We start from the raw sequence: 20,559 nt of genomic DNA, 5'->3' as shown, positions 1-20,559 counted from the left end.
TAATAAATTATTTTTTGTAGATTTGTGTCAAAGGCCTTTGTGAATATACATGAAAATTGATGCCCAGCAGATGAGACTGTGGGCCAGTAAAGATGGCTCCTCCCCATTGTGTGAAAGCAGTTACCATGTGGACCTTGTGACCTGAAGTCAATAAGATGAATGTGGTAGTTTAAGGGAGCATGGCTCCCGCAGGCTCATCGATTTGAATAACTGGTCCCAGGTTGGTGTAGAACTCTTTGGGAAGGATTAGGAGGTGTGGCCTTGTTGGAGGAGGTGTCACTGTGAGTGGGATTTGAGGTTTCAGAAGCTCAGGCCATTTCCAGTTAGCTCTCCTCTCTCTTTCTCTTCTCTTCCCCCACCCTACTCTCATTGTCCCTACTCCAACAAGGCCACACCTACTCCAGTAGGGTCATATCTTCTAATAGTGCCACTTCCTGGGCCAAGCATATGCAAACCATCACAGAGGGGAAAGGAAAATAAGAGCAAACAAAAGAGTCAGAGACGCCCCCACTTCCACTGTTAGGAGCCCCACAAACACCCCAAGCTAAACCAATCACAGCATGTATGCAGAGGACCTGCCACAGACCCACTCGGGCTCAATGATTGCTGCTTAAGACTCTTCGAGCCCCTGTGAGCCTTGTTTAGTTGATTCTAAACAAGCTGTGTTCTCCTGGTGCCCTTTCCCCCTCTGTCTCCTACAATCCTCTTCTGTGGGGTTCCTTGAACACTGCACAAGGTTTGGGTGTGGGATCCCTGCATCTGCTCCCATCGCTGCTGGAGGAAGCTTATCTGATGACAGTTATTGAACTAGGCACCAATCTATGAGTCTCGCACCCACATGGTGGCTCTGTCTTACAACTCCAGTCACAGGAGATCTGATGCCAGCTCAGAAGCCTCCATGGGCACCAGAGATGTGCTTGGTGTCCAAATATGCATGCAGGCAAAACACCCCAAAACATAAAAGTAAAATAGAAACTTTAGATTGGTATTGGGCAGGCAGAGGGACTGGCTCTGCCTGGAGGGTCTGCAAGCCTGTGGAAGATTGGGCCCCACCCTTCACCTTTGTGGACTTACCCTCTCTCCACCTGAGCTCTCTGGAGAAACCAGCAGGTGTCTCTTGTGCAAGTTCTCAAACTCCATTTCATCACGGGTAGACACTATATTCAAGGTCCCAGGCCTTAGGAGAACTGGGGACTTCCAATAGCTGAACAGCTTCTTTATTTTTCCAGTGATTTATATTTTTATTCACTTTATAGCCCTATCGCAACCCCCTCTCTTCTCCTCCCAATCCTGCCCTTACAAGTCCCTCCCCTCTTACCCCCGCCCCTTCTCAGAGAAGGGGAAACCACCCTGGGATACCTCTCCACCCTGGGACATCTTGTTTCAACAGGACTAAGCACATCCTCTCCCACTGAGGTGCAACCAGGCATTCCAGGTAGGGGAAGGGGATCCAATGACAGGCCACAGTGTCAGAAATAGCCCCCACTCCAATTCTCAGGTAATCCACATGAAGACCAAGCTGCACATTTGCTAAATGTGTGGGGAATTAGGCCCAGGCCCTGCATGCTCTTTGGTTGGTGGTTCAGTCTCTGTGAGCTCCTGTGGGCCCTAGTTAGTTGACTCTATAGGTCTTCGTGTGGTGTCCCTGACCCCTCCCACTGGTTTGTTTTTGTTTCTGTTTCTGCTTTGGCTAGTCCTGTTTGATTCTCTTCTGGGTCTCTAGGCTGTCCTGCCTATGTTTTTGGCCATCTAGGCAATGTCAGGTGTGAGCTCCCTCTCCTGGCATGGATGTCAAGTTAGACCAGTCACGGGTTGGCCACTCCCACAAATTCTGCACCACCACTGCCCCAGCATGTCTTGCAAGCAGGATGATTGTAAATTGAAGGTTTTATGGCTGGGTTGATGTCCTGATTCCACTGCTGGGAACCTTGCCTGATTATAGAAGATGGCCAGTTCCAGCTCCATATTCACCATTACTAGGAGACTTCACTAGGGTCACTTTTGTAGATTCCAGGGAGTTTCCATTAGACTAGGTTTCTAATCAATCCCCCAATTCTAGCCATCTCTCCCATTATTCTCCCCCTTCCCATCGTTAATTCCAACACTCAGAAGCAGAGGCAGACAGATCTCTGTGAGTTCAAGACCAGCCTGATTTACATAGTCCCAGGACAGCCAGAGCTACATAGTGAGACCCGGTCTCAAGAAAAAAACAAAACAAAACATTTTCTAGTTATAAATAAATAAATAAATAAACTGGAGAGATGGCTCAGTGGTGAAGAGCACTAACTGCTCTTTTAGAGGTCCTGAGTTCAATTCCCAGCAACCACATAGTGGCTCATAACCATCTGTAATGGGACCCAATGCCCTCTTTTGGTGTTGCTCTGAAGAGAGCAACAGCATACTCATATAAATAAAATAAATAAATCTTAAATAAATAAATAAATAATAAATGGCTACTCATGGAAAGAATAAGGCACATGTAAGAGTGCATGTGAGTGTCTCAAAGGAAAGTTGTGTTCAGTTGTCTTAGCAGTAGCCACATACACCGTTTGGTAGATCTCAAGTTACAACTCAAAGGGATACCAAGAAACTGCCGAGGTGATCAGCAGCTAAGAGCACTTGCTGCTCTTCCAGAGGAACCAAGCTTGGTTCCCAGTACCCAGGTGGAGGCTCACAACCAATTCCAGAGCCTCTGACGCCCCCTTCTAGCCTCTATGGGCATTGCATGCATGGCATTGCGTGCATGGCATTGCATGCATGTGGTGTACTTGCATCCAGGAAGACAAAATACTCAAAAGTAAAATTTGGAAACCCCTACCTTTCCCCCACTTTTCGCTACATGCAATTCTAAGATAAGTACAGATGTACTTTGGTTGGGACTCCAATCTGATAAGCAAAAACCATATATATATATATATATATATATATATATATATATATATATATATATATCCTTGTAGCTAAGTTACAAACAGGTTAAGACACCTTTTATTGTAAATGTGATTTCTGGAAAAATTGCAGGTTTACAGTTGGGAAAGGAGAAAGGCCACATAATCTTAGTTCATAAGCACGATTAATTTGCTATTTTAATATATTATCTGGAAATATCTTTATATAAAAGAAATCTTGTCTGTCTGTCAGCAACCTTCACAATAAATGTTGTATTGGATTTCTTGATTCTCAACAGGTGAAAGACTTCAGTATAATCCCAGAGTGAATATCTCTCTTTAAGTATCCTTATTTTTCCCTGTCTTGATGGCTCAGTGGTTAAGAGCTCTGGTTGTCTATCCAGAGGATCCAGTTTGATTCCTAGCACTCACATGGCAGCTCACAGCCCCCTGTAACTCTAGTTCCAGTAGATATAACATCTCCTTCTGGTCTCCTCGTGGACCAGTCCCACATACACAGTGCCACGCACACATGCAGACAAAACACCATACATGTAAATAAATGGAAAAACAAGATTTAAAAATTATTTTATTGTCTTCCTATCCCCTTTCATTTTCTCCCTTTGAGATTTTAATACCTTAATTTTAAAAGCTGTTGAAGCCTGGGCCTTGAAATATGGCTCAGTAGGTAAGAGCACCACCAACACTGATGACCTGAGTATGCTTTCTGAGACCCAGGGTAAGGGAGAACCAACTCCTGCATGCTATATTCTGACCCCCACAGATGCCTTGCACAAAATAAATGAAAACGTAAAAATAAGCATAGGTAGAAAAAGAGTCACTGAAGACTAAAGGTCCATTTTGTGTAGTTTGTTTCATGCTGAACAGGCACGTAGACCCTGCTTATCCAGGGATCAGAAGGCTCTGTCTAATCTAAAGAATACTTGAGAAGGTCTGACCTCAGCAGGTCGGGAGAGTCATCATTCAGTGTGTGTGTGTGTGTGTGTGTGTGTGTAGGGTTTATTCAGCTTACACTTATATATTACTGTTCATCACCAAAGAAAGTCAGGACTGGAATTCACACACAGGGCAGGAACCTGGAGGCAGGAGCCAATACAGAAGCCATGAAGGGGTGCTACTTACTGGATTGCTTCACCTAGCTTGATCAGTCTGCTTTCTTATAGAACCTAGGACTACCAGCCCAGGGATGGCACAACCTACAGTGGGTCCTCTCCACCCTTGATCACTAATTGAGAAAATGCCTTACAGCTGGATCTCATGGATGCATTTCCTCAAGGGAGGATCCTTTCTCTGTGAAAACGAACAGCTTGTGCCAAAACAATATAGGATAGATAGATAGATAGATAGATAGATAGATAGATAGATAGATAGATAGATAGATAGATATTATATAGATTTATAGATGTGTATGCACAGCTGTCTAGTAATGGCAGAGTATCATAGTTCACTTCAGCTATCCTTGGGAAGAGGGAACCTCAGCTAAAGAATTTGCTCTATCAGATTAGCCAGTAGGAATGTCTGTGTGATGTTTTCTTAATTGCTGGTTGGTATAGGAGAACTCAGCCCACTGCTAGCTGTGGTATCCCTAAGCAGGTAGACCTGGGCTGCATAAGAGAGCAAGACAGGAAGCAGCATTGCTCCATCATCTCTCCCTTAGTTCCTGCTGTGGCTTTCCCCAGTGATGGGCTGTAACCTCTAAACCAAATAAACTCTTTCCTCCCAAGTTGCTCTTGGTCATGGTGTTTTGTCATAGCAACAGAAAGCAAACAGGTATACACAGGTTCCCCTTGTATCACTGTGAGATATTAAGGGCCATCAGGTCTTATAAGACAATTGTCCTCATTGTCTTAACTTTTGAGTTTAAGACTGAGAGCTGTTGGGGTATAAAAATAATACAGATAGCTATAAAGTAGGTTACATATTAAGTATGTGACAAAGCAAAATAATTCTACAAAGGACTTTAGTGGTGGAATAAATTCCAAGAGAAATGTTGGGAGGTTTTAATCAGTGTGTGTGTGTGTGTGTGTGTGTGTGTGTGTGATGTTTTAGTCTGAATATATATACTGAGTATACATAAGACTAATGTTTTAGTCTCATTTCTGTTATGATAAAACACACTGACCAAAGGCAACATAGAGAATGAAAGAGTGTGTTGGGAATTATAAATTCCAGGTTATAGTCCAGCAATGAAGGGAAACCAAGGCAAGAACTCAAGCAGCTTTGTCACATCACATCCACGGCAACGATCAGAGAGGAACAAATGCACCCATGCTCCAGCTTTGTACTCTCTTGCAGCTCTGGACCCAGCCTAGGGAATAGTGCTACTCACAGTGCACTGGGTCAATTAACAATCAAGATTATTTCTTGACAGACATGCCCATAGGTCAACTGGTTCTAGATAATTCCTCAATTAAGACTCTTTCCAGAATGATAAATGAGTCAGGCCCCTAGCCAAACCTATAATCCTAACACTTGGGAGGTTGACCCAGGAAAATAATGAGATGGAAGTCACTCTGGACTACATAGCAAGTGACAGACCAACCTGGACTATATTGCAACCCACTTCTCTGTCCAAATGGAAATAAATGATAAATATTTGTGAAGATAGTTAACCTTATTTGAACATTACATAATATATAGATATGCTAACATTAATTCACATAGTACCCCATTAGTTGGTAACATTTTTTGGCTTTTATGTACTAGTTTAAAAATAAATGAATGGGCAATGGTGGTGCATACCTTAAAAAATAAATGCAATTTAAATTAAAAAAAAAAGACTCTTTCCAGGTAATCATAGGTTGTAGAAAATTGTCTTTAAAAACTTTCACAAGTATCTAAAAGGGAAAAACAAGTAAACCAAAACATAAAGTCACAACTATTGATTTAGACATGGAATTTATCTTTGTAATTAAGAGGATGTTTTGTTTTGTTTGAAGAGGCCATTTAAGTGTTGAGTCCTGCATGCATGGAAGGGGTGGTATGACATGGTTCCTGCCCTTGGAACAAAGCCAGCAGATGTCAGCCTCTACAAGTGTTGATGGTTGCTAGGGGTGAGGCTTGTTTGTATAAAAATATTTTTTTTTACTTCATGTTCCTCCTTCAGGAAATATTCTCCCTGTCAAGGTTATAGGTGAGTGTCCTTTCTTCCAAGGTTAATGACTCCATGGTAATCATAGACAGCACCAGTCCAGGATGTGTCTATATCCTTAGCAAAAAATGGTAAACATTGTTACCTTCAGGACAGCCCACAAGGCTGTGGGAAACAACTCAGAAAACATAAGTTCAAATATATATAAACGGGATTTTTCAACTATGCAAAATATAAGGATGCAATATGAATTATATGAGGGACTTCACAGACCTAAAAACAAAAACAAAAACAAAAACAAAAACAAAAACAAACCCTAGCACCAGGTACGCTATGAACCAGCTTGTCAGAATGATATTGAGGAAGGAGATAAAGAGATTTGGTGATCATAGGACAAGATCCCACTGAGCTAAATTTATTGTTTGTATTTTCAAAGGCAGGCAGATTCCTGAGTTCAAGGTCAGCCTGGGACAGAAAAGGCTAGGCCTTGGTGTGGTGAGAATGGCAATCTCAGAATGAGATCCCACCCCGCTATCTTACTGTCTGTACTTATAAAAGCAGGCAGATCTCTGAATTAATTTGCAATTTTTTTAAAATGTATTTGCTATCTCTTCCTAAGAGCCAAGAGGCTAAGGTCAAAAACTGCAGATTGGTGGGACAATCAAAAAAGGAACCTGGGGTGGACAATTGTATTGATATGTAAATAAAAGACTAGACTTTGGTATGCAAGAGCTGGGCTATCTGGTAATCTTCAGAAAGCTGTGTCTAGCAGAACCCAGGCTGTCGGTTTGTGTCCACTGTTTGACTTCCAGTGGTTCTTTTTGCTGCTCCAGAATATACCCTTTCTTCAAAACCCCTCTCCAGTCCGAGGCTGGTTTGCAGCATTTAAGTTTTTAACGGGTTTCAGGTTAGGTCAACTTTAACCTTTTTCAATACTTGAAGCTGGTAAAGACTCAGAAAGGATAGACTTTTATTCTAGGGAATAACTTATTTCAGTCTGAGTGGAGTGAACCTCTGTATACACTGAGGTGTCAGCAAACATCCGAAGATATCTGTGTCCTGATAAAACACGTCTGAGTAAGTCTAACGGCCAGTCTCTTCATAATGAGTGTGCCATTCCATGTTCCTAGATCAAGGAAAGACGTAGTAGCATCGTATAACTTCTATGTTGTTACCAAGGCAGAACAGAAAGAGCACTGGGACTCTTACAGACTGTGGGCCTCATAAGTTTTTCTCCCAAAAGGCACAAGTAACTAGAATGGTAATTTTAGAATGGTAACTAGATTGGTCATTTTTTTTCTCATCTGTGTATGACAATAAACTCTGAGTCTATTAGCTTTATCCTCACTGAGTGGCCCACATGCTGTTTCTGTATGAGATGGGCTTATACTTCATTTTGGCACATAGGCATACACCTGTATAGCTCCAAGCACTACTGTTAGCTGCTACAGTCTATAAGCACCCTGCTTATCTACATGTTTAGAGTGTATCAGGAACATTTAGGGACGAAGTTCAGGGACAAAATCATGCCTTGCCATTCTGTCAAATTTAGACCGTTTTCAAGGCTGGGGATAGCAACAATAACTCCTTTGGCTTTGGGGAATTTCTATGGAATTGGTCTTTACACTTGCTTAGAAAGGGATCCTGGGTTATTCATGAAGGTAGAGAATAAAGTTCCATATTAGAAAGAAAACAGTTTTTATTTTATTTTATTTTATTTTTGGTTTTTGGAGACAGGGTTTCTCTGTGTAGCCCTGGCTGTCCTGGAACTCACTCTGTAGATCAGGCTGGCCTCGAACTCAGAAATCTGCCTACCTCTGCCTCCTGAGTGCTGGGATTAAAGGAGTGCGCCACCACGCTCAGCAAGAAAACACTGTTGTCTGTTCTGTTAAGATCTACTCAAGGCCCAGCAGTGGCGGTCACACCTTTAATCCCAGCACTTGAGAGGCAGAGGCAGGCATCCATTTCTGAATTCCACTGCACACTTTCTTCTAAACAAGTTCCTCTCCCACTTGAAAAAAAAGTTTGAGTGCTTTCCTGCATTGTATGTCTGTGTGCACCATGCGCATACCTGGTGCCCATGGAGGCCGGAAGAGGATGTCAGGTCCTCTAGAACTGTAGTTACAGACAGTTGACCACGTGAGTGCTGAGAACCAAACCCAGGGCCTGCTCTTAACTGCTGAGTCATCTCTCCAGATACCTGTTTCTCCTAGTTTTGTGTCTTTGTTGTTGTTTGTGCTTTAGTTTTGGTTTTATTGCTGTGATAAAATACCATGACCAGAAGATCTGAGAGAAGGGTCCGTCATCAAAGGAAGTCAGGGCAGGAACTTGGAGGCAGAAGGAATGAAGCAGAGCCACTCACTTATCCTTCATGGCTTGCTCAGTCTGCTTTCTTATATAACTCAGTTCTACCTTTCCAGCGGTAGCAGAATCCTCTATGGGCTGAGCCTATCTATATCAATCACTAATCAATAAAGTTCACTACAGATTTGCCTATAGGCAATCTGATTAAGACATTTTCTCAATTGAGGTGCCTCTTCCCAGATAACTTTTTTGAAAACCAGCCAAGACAATTAACCCCTTGTCAACTTGACATTCAAACGCCTCACTAGCGAACAATAATCTTTCCTTTCTTGTGTGTCCTCAAGGTCTCACGTTAATATCAGTATCTAAATATAAAACACATCCCAACTTTTAAAAGTCTTTAAAAATTCAAGTGCTTAAAAAGTTCAGTCTCTTTAAAGCATCCAAACTCTCAACGTTCAAAATCTCCTAAAATATCAGAAGTATCTCTTAGATTCCAAAATATCTGTAAAATTCCGAGTTTTCTCTTTGTGGGCTCCAATAAAATAAAAAATAAGTTAAATATTCTTTCTTACTTCAAGAGGGAAGAACTAGGGCATAATCACAATCAATCAAATAAAGCCAAACTTCCATAGAGTTCAGTGCCTGACTTCCAGGACCTGCTCATGGTCCTTCGGGCTTCATACAGCCTGGAAATGGTTCTATTTCTTTTGCTGTCCCCTCTGAAGCACATGCAGTTTGTCTCCTGTGTTCAAGATGGCTCCACTCCATATATACTCTGCCCTTGGAGTTTGCCCTATGGTACTGATATTTCCAAAATGCTGGTGTCTCTGTTGCAACTTCATCAATCGCCTCTCCTGGCTTCCCTTCAGGGGCTCTAACTCTGCCATGTGATGCCAAGCCTCTATTTCTCTCCATTATTCCTGGTACTTCTTTTGCAACTGAGGCTGCACTTTCACCAGTGGCCTCCCCTGGCCTCTCCTGGTGCCAAAACTTCGCTTCTCTCTGTGACTACTGACACCTGGGTGTACCAGATTTCTCTGCCAGCACAAGTCACTGCCATGGCCCCTCTGGATCACAGCTTCTGCATGCTGACCCCATGGAAACACATCCCAGATTTCACTTCAGTGATGCTGGTGGTCTCAATCACAGTGGATCCTTCCCCTCTAGATGAACAGCGTCAACTGGCTCAGCAAGGCAAAGATTTCACTTTGGTGCTTGTCTTTCTTTCTTTCTTCTTTCTTTCTTTCTTTCTTTCTTTCTTTCTTTCTTTTTTCTTTCCTTCCTTCCATCCATCCATCCATCTATCTATCTATCTATCTATCTATCTCTAAAGATTTTTTTTTTTTCGGTTTTTTTGAGACAGGGTTTCTCTGTGTTGCTCTGGCTGTCCTGGAACTCACTCTGTAGACCAGGCTGGCCTCGAACTCAGAAATCTGCCTGCCTCTGCCTCCCAAGTGCTGGGATTAAAAACATGTGCACCATGCACCACTGCCCGGCTAAGATTTTTTTTTAATTTATTGAAAATAGGGTTTTTTTTCTCCCATAATTTATCCTGATTATGACCTCACCTTCTCATGCTCCTCCCAGTTCCTCCCTAACTCTCTTCCTACCTAGATCCATCCACTCCCTTTCTGTCTCTCATTAGAAAGCAAGCAAGCTTTTAAGGGACAATGAGATATATGATGTATATGATATATTATATATAATATGTGATTTATTATATATGATGGACATCAGAATTGGACAAAACAAACAAGAGGGAAAGAACCCAAGAGAATGGACAAGAATCAGAGGCGCACTCATTTGCACACTCAGGAATCCCAGACATTAAACTGGAAACCATTATACGTACACAGAGGACTTGATACAGGGCTGCTTAGGCCTGGTGCATTTTCCCTTTGCCTGAGTTTGTGTGAACTTCTATCATGTTGGTTTAGAGCGCCTTGTTTTCTTGATGTCTTCCCTCCCCTCTGGCTCTTAAGACATACATTCTGTCTCCTTTTCCCCTGGGTTCCCGGAAGCCCGTGGGGAGGGACTTGAGGAAAACATCCCCTTTACAGCTGAGTGTCTTGAGGTCTCGCACTCTCTGTGTAATGTCTGGCTGTGAGTCTCTGAGTTTGTTCCACTTGCTGCAGAGGGAAGCTTTTCTGATGGCTGAGCAAGACACTGATCTATGAGTACAGCAGAATGTCACTCGGAGTCATTTTATTGCTGTGATTTTGTTTGTCTGCCTGGTTTTTAATAACAGTATTATTTGGTTTTACCTTAGGTTCCTGAGATATTGAGTCTCAAGGTTCTTGGTTACCCAAGCAGTGTTGGGTGTGGGTTCCACCTCATGGAACGGGCCTTTAGAGATATGAAGAGTGAGAGCCAGTATAAATGGCACCAGAAGGACTTGGAGTTCAGTGCCTTGGGTTTCTCAAGAGTCTAATGGAGTTTGAAGATAAACCTCAGCTAGATTCTCTGAAGACTATGAAGATGTGTCCCCTGAAGATGGCATGCATTTGCAATGAGAAATATAAATCTAAGACTTTATCCCCTAGCCGGGTGTGGTGGTGCATGCCTTTAATCCCAGCACTTGGGAGGCAGAGGCAGGCGGATTTCTGAGTTCGAGGCCAGCCTGGTCTACAGAGTGAGTTCCGGGACAGCCAGGGCTACACAGAGAAACCCTGTCTCGGGGGGGGGGGGGGGAGAAGACTTTATCCCCTAAAGTTTTATAGTCCAGGAAATGGTTGGAGTCACCTGACAGGGTTCTTCTCATCCAGTGAGGCTGATGGCGTATAATTCATGCAGACATACATGGGGATGGGGGGGGGAATGGGGGGGTCAGCAGTTAAAGGCACTTGCTGCTTTTGCAGAGGACCTGGGTTCAGTTTCCAGCACCCACTCAGTTCTGGGGATCCAACACCTTCTTCTGGCCTCGTCAGGCACCAGGCATGCACATGGTACACATTTATACCTGTGTACAAAACATTCATACGCACAAAAGTACAAAATAAAATAGCACACACATAGTTATATCAGAGGCATTTGGATAAAACCTAATCAGGTTTCCAATGGCCTATTCAGAAAGGAATAAAACATAAAAGTCTTCTTTTTTCCAAGTTATTGTGAATAAATGTATATTGTTTATGGAGGTAGAGTCATATGTATCCCAGGTTACCCTCACATTCAGTTTGGGAGACTTGCTTTGAACACCTGATTCTCCCACCTCTGTTTCCTAAGTGATAGGATTACAGGTGTGAGCCACCATGCCTGGCTACTTTTTATTGTTACAAATAAATAGTTTTAGTTCTACATATCAATGTATTTAATTTTCACCTAAGTTATACTTACAATCTTTAGGTATCACAAGTTTAACCAAACATATTCATATATATAATTTTTAAGTTTCATGTTTTACAATTTTTGTTTGTGTTTTTTGAGACAGGGTTTCTCTGTATAGCCCTGGCTCTCCTGGAACTCACTTTGTAAACCAGGCTGGCCTCGAACTCAGAAACCTGCCTGCCTCACAATTTTTTTTCTTATGTCATACTTGAACCTCCTGGTTTTGTCCTCACTTTTCCCATTTTGGAAAAAAAATACTTAGTATAAAACTTTATAATTTAAAATCTTTTTTCTTTCTTTTTCTTTTTTTCTTTTTCTTTCTTTCTTTTTCTTTTCTTTTTTCTTTTTTTTTTTTTTGGGCTAAAAATAATTCATATTTTTCCTCCTTGGTATTTAAGATTGAACCCAGGTCCTTGAATGTGTCCTTGAACGCACTAGGCAACTGCTCTACCACTGAGCTAGGCCTTCAGATTTTCTCTTGTTTTGAGCTAGGGTCTCAATCATATGCCCAAGCTGGCCTTGAACCTGTTCTATAGTCCACTTGGTTCTTGAACTGGAATACTCCTGCAGAAACATCCTTAGCAGGTAGACTCACAAGCCTTCATCACCATGTCAACAAAAACACATTTTCTAGGGCTAAAGAGATGGCTGGCTCAGCACTTAAAGGTGCTTACTGCTCTCTCAAAGGACCCAAATTTGGGTCATATCACCCATGTCACAATTGCTTGCAATTCCCTCTTCATGAGAATCTGAAGTCACTTGCACTCGTGTGTGCGTGCACAATCAAAAATCTTTTTAAAAACGATTTTCACCATAAATTTTTATATCCATTTTTCATAATTAAATGTTTCTTTTTTTTTCTTCTTTAATTTTTTTTGTAATTTTTTGTGCAGTTTTGTTTTTCTGGATTTTGTTTTGTTATTTTGAGCCAGGGTCTCAATCATATGCCCAAGCTGGCCTTGAACCTATTCATTTGTACAGTGAAGATAGTTCAACAGGATAAACATGATCGCTGCCATGCCGGTTAACCTAAAGTTAGCTTCCTAAGAAAGAACTGACTCCCACAAGTTATCTTCTGACAGTTGTAGTTATGTGTGCAGAGTCACAAATATGAACAAAGAAATTTAAAATGAGAATATTTTCAATGTGTTTAGAGTATAGAAGCATTTTTTTACAAAATAATTTATTAGCTTTACTGAATTAAAAGGAATTTGAACTAAGTTTATGTGTGCACTTACTTAGAAATGAACTTAAATTAAGCTTTTTGGTGGAAGACTTTATTATGTAAACATATCATATGACGTATCTAGTGATAGCATACAGAAACATCTATACTGATAAGCCAATTTAATAAAAACTCTATGTTAAAACTTAATCATGAGAAAAAGGGAAATTAATTTTACCAATTTAAAAATGAAATAAATCCAAATATGTAATGTAATGAAATAAATATAAACCACTGATTTTTCTGGACAAATCTTTTTTTTTTTTTTTTTTTTTTTTTTTTTTTTTTTTTTTGGCGTTACTGTATAAACTTTAGGATGTTTCGTGTTTATATAGCCTTCTTCGACTCAAGCCAGTTTGATAATTTGTGTGTGTGTGTGTGTGTGTGTGTGTGTGTGACTGAGATCTGAACCTAGGCCTTTGTGCATACCACTGAACTATATCACTAGTCCTGATAATTTCTCTTGGTAGAGGGTAAATTAAGACAGTAACCTTAGTTTTATTAAGAAGCAAAAACATGCTTGAGACACGGTAGAGAGGAAAGGGGCTGTCAGATCAGGAATGAATACATTCTTTAGACTATAATAGAGAATAGGTTTGTTGAATATGCTGCAAAGGGGCAGTGGGCTAGGCAATGGCAAGTACCTGCAGCATAAGGCAGTGGTGTGGGAAGAAACGATTGTGGTGGACGGTTCTGGTGGTAAATTACTTTGTATGTAGTTTTCTGGCATATAATCCCAGTTTTGCCAATGTGAGAGTTATTGGGATATTTAAGATCAAAGCCTGGACCCTGACATTTCTAACAAACTAGGCTCAGCTATTCATCTTGAATATGCCAATTAAAGGAAGGGGGAGAGAAGCTGGCTCAGCAGTTAAGAGCACTCGCTGATCTGCCAGAGAACTGAGTTTGGTTCCCAACGCCCATATAAGGTGATGCACAGCTCTCCCTAACTCCATATGCAAGGGATCAAACATCCTCTTGTGCCTGAATACACACAATATCCATGCATATAATCAAAGACAAACGTACACATGAAATAAAAATGACAGAGGAAGGGGTAGGAGTGAAGGTCTGAGAAAGGAGATTCAGTGCAGCAGTAGGAAGAGCAGGTAGAGGTCCAGCAGTACCAGAGCCCACAGTTCCAGAACCCATCCTTAGGATCCTGGCGTGTCTTGCTCTCTAGAGGTATGCATAAGCAAGCAGTCCAGGTCGTGTCACATAGTCACTCATTGCTACCTCTGTGGTTCCTTTCTCTCAGTCTAATATTTGGTGTTTGTGTGGAGGGAGGATTCCAACTTCTTGGGGTTCATTGTTTCAATAGTCTATTAGTCATGGAGGGGTACAATGTCTTTTCAGAATATATTCATGCTACCAGGAAGGTCACATTTTTCCCCATTGTTTTGACATCTTAATCTTGAGGCGAACTATACCTGTGTCTAAAATAAATGTCAGAAACAGAATCCATGTAGGATCCAAGGTCAGAAAATACTCGTCAGGTAACCATGCATAAGGACTGATTCTCCACAACTTCTTGGCTTTCATTGCCCTCTTTCAAAAGTGACTCCATTCTTGCTGTTGGCTTTAAAACAGAGTCTTGCTATCCAGTCTTATTCAGGCCCAACCTCAAACTCAAAATCTTCATGCTTAGTCTCTCAGATATAATTATGGGCAAGGGCCACTATGCTCAGTGTGACGTTTTTATTATTTAAGTTCTAGAAAGACTCCCCTTCTCCCTAACCAGTATTCTCTGAAGATATCAATGACCAACATCCCGTGGTTTGATTCCAACTGTTCCTCATTAGCAGGAGGAGATCTGCCATGGTTAGTCTGACGTGACAAAGTAAACATTGATGGGGTACAAACATCAAGAAATCACTGCCAATAAAATCCTTTATGGCCAATTTTAAACAACTAAGAGGGTCTTACTGTGTAGCCCTGGCTAGCCTGTCTCTACCCTAGAGTTCTGGGATCAAAGGCATGCACCATCACACCTGCCTCTAACAGCAAATATTTAAAGAAGAGTAATTTGAACATTAAGTAATTGTTTAGAGATGCATCCCTTAGAGGACCAGTGTCAAATCTCTTTTATGAAGAAGTGACATTTGGAGTGTACAACGTTAGAGTCATCTGACCATCTTTAAAGAGCATTGCAAAGACACAGTTGGGAGTGTGCAAACATAAACCTTAAAAAGGCTAACACACTAACAATTCTAGTTGGATGGCTACCAGCTTGGTAAAAAGTTTTCCTTAGCTTTGCATGTGAGAAGGCTTATAGAACACCTATAAATTAAAAAAAAAAAAAAAAGCCAGCAACAATTAGCGTGGATGAAAACAGGAGAAAGTAAACATTCAGACATCTGAGAAGCAAGGGCCTCAGCGCACAGCAGTTCTATGTTCTGGTCTTCACCAGAGGCCAGAAATGCTAAAATTACTTAGGAACACTGGGTACAGTTTCATGTTTTCCTCTCATTATAGACAGCTAGCGGCCAGCACAGCTGCCTTGAGACTATATAGGAGCGCAGAACTTAAATCCCAGGCCAAACAGAGAGCACCTAATTAGGCAGATGGCTATATCCTGGGTGGAACACCTTCACTGAACAACTCATGCCTCAATCTGGTAAGACTTCGGTGACCCTTAGATCGGGCCTTTCAGAGTAGGAATCCATCTGTGGGACCTGCTCTTGTAGCAGCGCAGTTTGCTTCCTTTTTTTTTTTCTTTCTCCCTTTTCAAGAGTAATTCATTTTTGCACGAATATCTCTGTGTGTGCCCATCTGTGTGCAAGTCACTTCTTATCTCTAAAGCTCTCACCCGTAAACCTGTAATAAAGTCTCTTCTAAACATCCATCTTCCTGTTGCCCATGAAATCCATTCATCAACTTCACTAGAAAAAAGGGTCCAGAAATCACTGGCTTTTGGTAGCTTTGGTTGCTCTTGATCAACTGGGACCCTTGCCCCCAAATTAATGATCATCTGAGATGAGAAAGGCATTTGTCACACTCATAAGGACCTTGGCTTAATCTTCAACTTCCCTAGTTACTATAACTACAAAAGAAAGTTCTTCACATAATAACTTAGCTTCTACTTTTAAAGCAAAATTTATCATCTTTGAATCAGTAGCATAATGGCTGGGCATATGTGTTCCTCCTTGGAAATATCCTACCATTTAACATGAAAACATAGTGGTATGCTTGAAAAGAGAAAAGGTCTTAAATATTTCTCTTTTGGGTGGGAAGAACATATTTTGAACATATTTACAAAATTATTCATTATATCAAAACACCGGCAACCTTTTGGTCTATTTTAGTGTTTATAACTCGGGATTGTTTATGATTGAAAAAGAGTAGCAGTTAAAGAGCCAGACCGAACAGGCACTTTTGAATCACGCCCACCCCCGCCTATCCCTCCCTCTTCCGCTCCCTGACTCCCCCTCCCGAGAGAGCCTGGATTCTTTCTTTTAAAGTCCGCCCCCACAAAAACAAAGACCTACGAATGAAACCTAAATCTGGGTTACGGTTAGTAGGCCCCGAAGAAATCGGTGTTCTCCCCAGCCTGGGTAATGGAAACTTAGGTCCTGTCACGTAGAAGGCTCCTTTCATAGTGCAGAATCCGCTTGGTGACGCTTTTGTAACAAAGGTGTCTTGTCATAAAGGGCGGGGCACGGCAGCCTCAGTTGCCAAGGCTCCCTACGGTGAGGGGCCTTTCCTCCGGTTTATCTCCTGCCAGCGTACTCCAGTATTGTGGATAACCTCCATACTTACGTGTCATGTCCTTATCACATGTCATGACTCCACTGGGTTTCTGCTTCTGCGCCCCAAGTCTTCTCCTCACCGGACAAGTTCTGCTGGTGGTGATCCAGGCGAATCCCATTGCGGAGTGGGTCCAGAACCCAGTTCGTTTGACTTCAGAACCCTGGGTAAGGACCAAACCCTGGTCTTGGCACCCCTCTGACCAAGCACCCAAATCCCGGAAAGCTCATCCATCCGAAGCAGGCGCGGGGGCTCTTGATTACCTGGGCTCCTCTGCTCCATTCCAGATGTTGTCCCCACCTCGGGAACTGAAGGACAGTTTTCTCTCATTCCAAGCTACGGATACCTCTGTGGCCTCTCACCCAGAGTCAGATCAGTTCACTGTTCCACATCAGCACTTGGCCAAGCAAATGACTCCACCCAGGAAACCGCTGGAGAACATTCCAAAGCTAAATGGGGATCAAAATCAGTCTCCACAATTCAAAAGTATTTCCAGTCTAGATCAGGCTGCAGATGACCAGTTTTTTGAAATACTTGATCCGCCACTGGACAGTGAGAATTCAAGCATAACAAAGTTCATAGCTTCACCCCAGAACTTAAAAAAAGACCTAGTTCAGCACAGTCCACTTGCTAAGGAGGTTGATGGAACTACAAAACAATCTGCAAAGCCTCAACTCCAAAAAAAAACTGTGGCAGATGAGTATAGGGATCCAAATATGAATGAAGCTTATTCTAATAGCTTACCTCTGCAATCCCAGGTAAACGGAGAGGGGCCTCCAGAGCCTTCCGAGAAGACTGAACAGCTTGAATACCTGCTGGAAGCACAAACTCAAGAGTCAGAGAATCTTGATAGGGTCCACGGAAGCCCAGATCATCTCCTACTGCTCCCTGAGGAAGATGAACCTTCAGTCCCAAAGGAAAAACGAGTTCAACATCATTTCGATTCTGAGAAAGTTGCAGCACTCAAGCATCCTGACAGAAATGCCCACTCTCCAAAGAGAAATAAAGCTCACCACTCCAAATTGCCAAATGTCACAGTGAAGCCTGTGGATCTGGAGGTTACAGTAATTTCAGAGACAGATAAGGAAACCCAACATACTCTGAGCCGGCAGCAGGCCCCAGGCCATCTTCCAGCGGATCCTGAGGAAGTAGGACCTTCGTCAACCCAACAAGATACCCTGGAACAGTTTTCAGGGGGTCCTGAGGAGATAGAAACTTCATTGACCCATCAGGAGGCCACAGCTCCAAATCCAGAGTTCTTGGAGGAGTTGGAACCTTCATTAGTCCAAGAGGCCTTACTTGAGTCTTTAGAACTCGCTGAAGACCTTGAAGCATCTGGTAGCCAGCTAGAAGTCCCAGCAGTACATACAAAGCCCCCTGAAGAAGTCAATCCTCCAATTGAGCAAGAGGTTACAATCCCAACTCCAGAACCCTCTGTGCCAAGTATAATTGAAATTCCAGCAGCAACAGTTTCACATCACAATCAGGATCAAGTCCACCATTATACTTTGCCCACGATTACAGTCCAACCTGGAGATGTGGAAGTTATAATAACTCCCAAACCTTTTAAGGAAGCTGAGCTATCTCCGGTTCGGGAAAAGGCTCGGACTCCCGGTCTTCCTGTGAAAGCTGGACACTACAGCCTAGAGCAGCAGCCGGCTGTACCTTCTGAGTCTTCTGGGGAGGTTGAATCATCTGAAAGGTACCTGGAATTCCCAACTCAGCCTCCAGAGGAAGAGGAGGAAGAGGAGGGAGAGGAGGGAGAGGAGGGAGAGGAGGAGTCTTCTCTAACCCAAGAGGACATCCCATCACAACATCCAAGTCCCATTCTGGAGGGTGAACCTTCTCCTGTTGAACTACAGCAGCCAATCCGACCCTCTGAATCTCCTGAGGAGGTGGGATTAGGTCCTGAAAACCAGTCAGAAGTCTTAGTTAAACCTGCAGAGCTCCCTGGGGAAGGCAAGGCTCCCGAGGAGCAAGAGGCTCCACTTCAAGCACCGGAGTCCCATTTTGAGACTATAGTTGAAATGCCACCAATTCATGAAGCTCGGCCAGCTCCAAATAAAGCTTACCATCATCGTCTGCCAAATGTTACCCTTAGACCTGTGGATTTGGAGCTTGCCATAACTTCAGAGCCTACCAAGGAGCCCGAGTCTTCTCTAGCCCAGCAGGAGTTCTCCGTGCATCCTTCAGAGTATACTGGAGAGGGGGGTTCTTTTCACTACAAGCAGGAACAGCTGGTTCACCCTTCTAAGCTGGAAATTCTCACTCAGACCTCAGAGCATCATCATTTGACAAGTTCACCCTCAACTCACCATCAAACTCACCATTCAGGCTCGCCCGCTACCACTATTAGACCTCCAGATGTGCAGCTCACCATAGCACAAAATCCCACGGCAGAGGTGGAACCTCCTTCGGCACTTCATGAGGTTGTGGGCAACCCAATTGCAGTCTCAGACAAGGGTGTAAACACTTCTACAACTCATCACACACATCCGGCTGTAACTCCAGAGCCTTCGGAAGAAGTTGAACTCTTGTCAAATCAAGAGGAGGCTCCAGTTCAATCTGCAGAGCCTGTTCAGTATGAGAAGCTTTCTCTAAGTCAGCAGGAGAGCACAGATAAGAATCCGGAGCTCCTAGAGGAAGGTGAGCTTTCTTCAGCACAGCAGGAGACCCTAGTGAATCCTCTAGTGTTCCCTAATGAGATGATCGTTCAACCTTTAGCATACCATGAGGCAACAGGTCCTCCCCTGATTCAGACTCAACTTCATCCTCCCGCATCATACAGTGTCACAGCTAAGCCTCCAGAGTTGACAAATGAGGTTGAAACTTCAAGCCAACAGGGATTTGAACCTTCAAATGACCAGCAAGAAGAAGTTACAAGTCAGTATCCAATGCCCCCTGAAACTCATCAAGATTCTCCAGTTTATCAGGGGGTCCTAACCCAGCCTGCAAAGCTTCCTGAGGAAGTTTCTCCAGGTCAGCAGGGTAACTTGTCTCCACCCCTAAAGCACCCTCCAGGTGTGAAATTTATACCATTTCAGCAAGAACTCCCAGATCAGCATCTAGAACCACCCAAAGAGGGTTTCTTTCTTTCTCCAGTGGCAGATAGCGTGTTATTTTCACCTGAGGATCTAGAAGCAATATTCAGATATGAGAACTCAGCGCTGCATAAACCCACAGTTATACATCTGAGCCAAGCACATACCAGAGCTCCAGTGTCCTCCATGGAAACTGAATCCCTTAAGGTTCCCACTGAACAAGTTGAATATTCACAAGTCCAATTGGAATATCCTTCCTATACACCAGAATTCCCTGAAACTCGATTTTCTCAGCAAAAGTCCATAACTCAGGAAACAGACCTCCACGAAGATATATATCCTTTTCCTACTCAGCATAGGGGGCTGTATCAAGCTCCAGATTCCATTATGGGTGCAGAACCTTCTCTAGCTCAGCACCTAAGCTTGTCTTCACTTGAAGACCTCTCTGAAAATGTAGGGCCATCTGTAGTCCTACAGCTCACCCCTGCACAGGCTTCAGAACCTCCAAAGGAGAGAGTTTTTTCTCCATTCCAGCATGTGGTCCCAAACCAGCTTCCAGAGTCAATGAACAATATTGTAACTCACCTTCCAACACAGCAAATGATAGGCCCAACATCAGGTCAGATTCAAGAGGAGTCTCCAAGAGCACACACTGTCTCCTTTCAGGCTTTGGACCTGGAATTCACCATAACTTCACAGTATCCTCCAGAGGCCGACCACACTACAGAACCAAAGAGGACACCTCCTCCAACATATCCTCAGGTGACATTTCCATACCCATCTGAAGTCACAGTTCAATCTTTGGATCTGGGACTTACCATAAGTCCACAGTCTACTCCTGAGGAACTTCCTCAAACTATGCCAGAGATCACAACTCAGATTACAGAACCACCTAGAGAGGTTGTAGCTCCA

At 42.9% G+C, this 20,559-nt stretch overlaps 1 protein-coding gene across 1 annotated transcript in view; it reads left to right on the top strand.

The window, feature by feature from the left end:
• The first annotated feature begins 16,623 nt into the window (after positions 1 to 16,623).
• The window catches only part of LOC110331877 (leucine-rich repeat-containing protein 37A-like), a 60,864-nt gene continuing 56,928 nt past the window's right edge, over positions 16,624 to 20,559 (top strand). The window contains exons 1-2 of the mRNA XM_021212741.1: positions 16,624 to 18,308; positions 18,708 to 19,252. Of these exons, the coding sequence (XP_021068400.1) occupies positions 16,624 to 18,308; positions 18,708 to 19,252 (2,230 nt within the window). The remainder of the gene's footprint in view (positions 18,309 to 18,707; positions 19,253 to 20,559) is intronic.

The sequence above is a fragment of the Mus pahari genome, chromosome 14 (genome assembly GCF_900095145.1).
Source record: "Mus pahari chromosome 14, PAHARI_EIJ_v1.1, whole genome shotgun sequence".
Lineage (NCBI taxonomy): Eukaryota > Metazoa > Chordata > Mammalia > Rodentia > Muridae > Mus > Mus pahari.
Note: the sequence above shows the minus strand (reverse complement) of the source record. Positions and strands in the feature narration are given on the sequence as shown.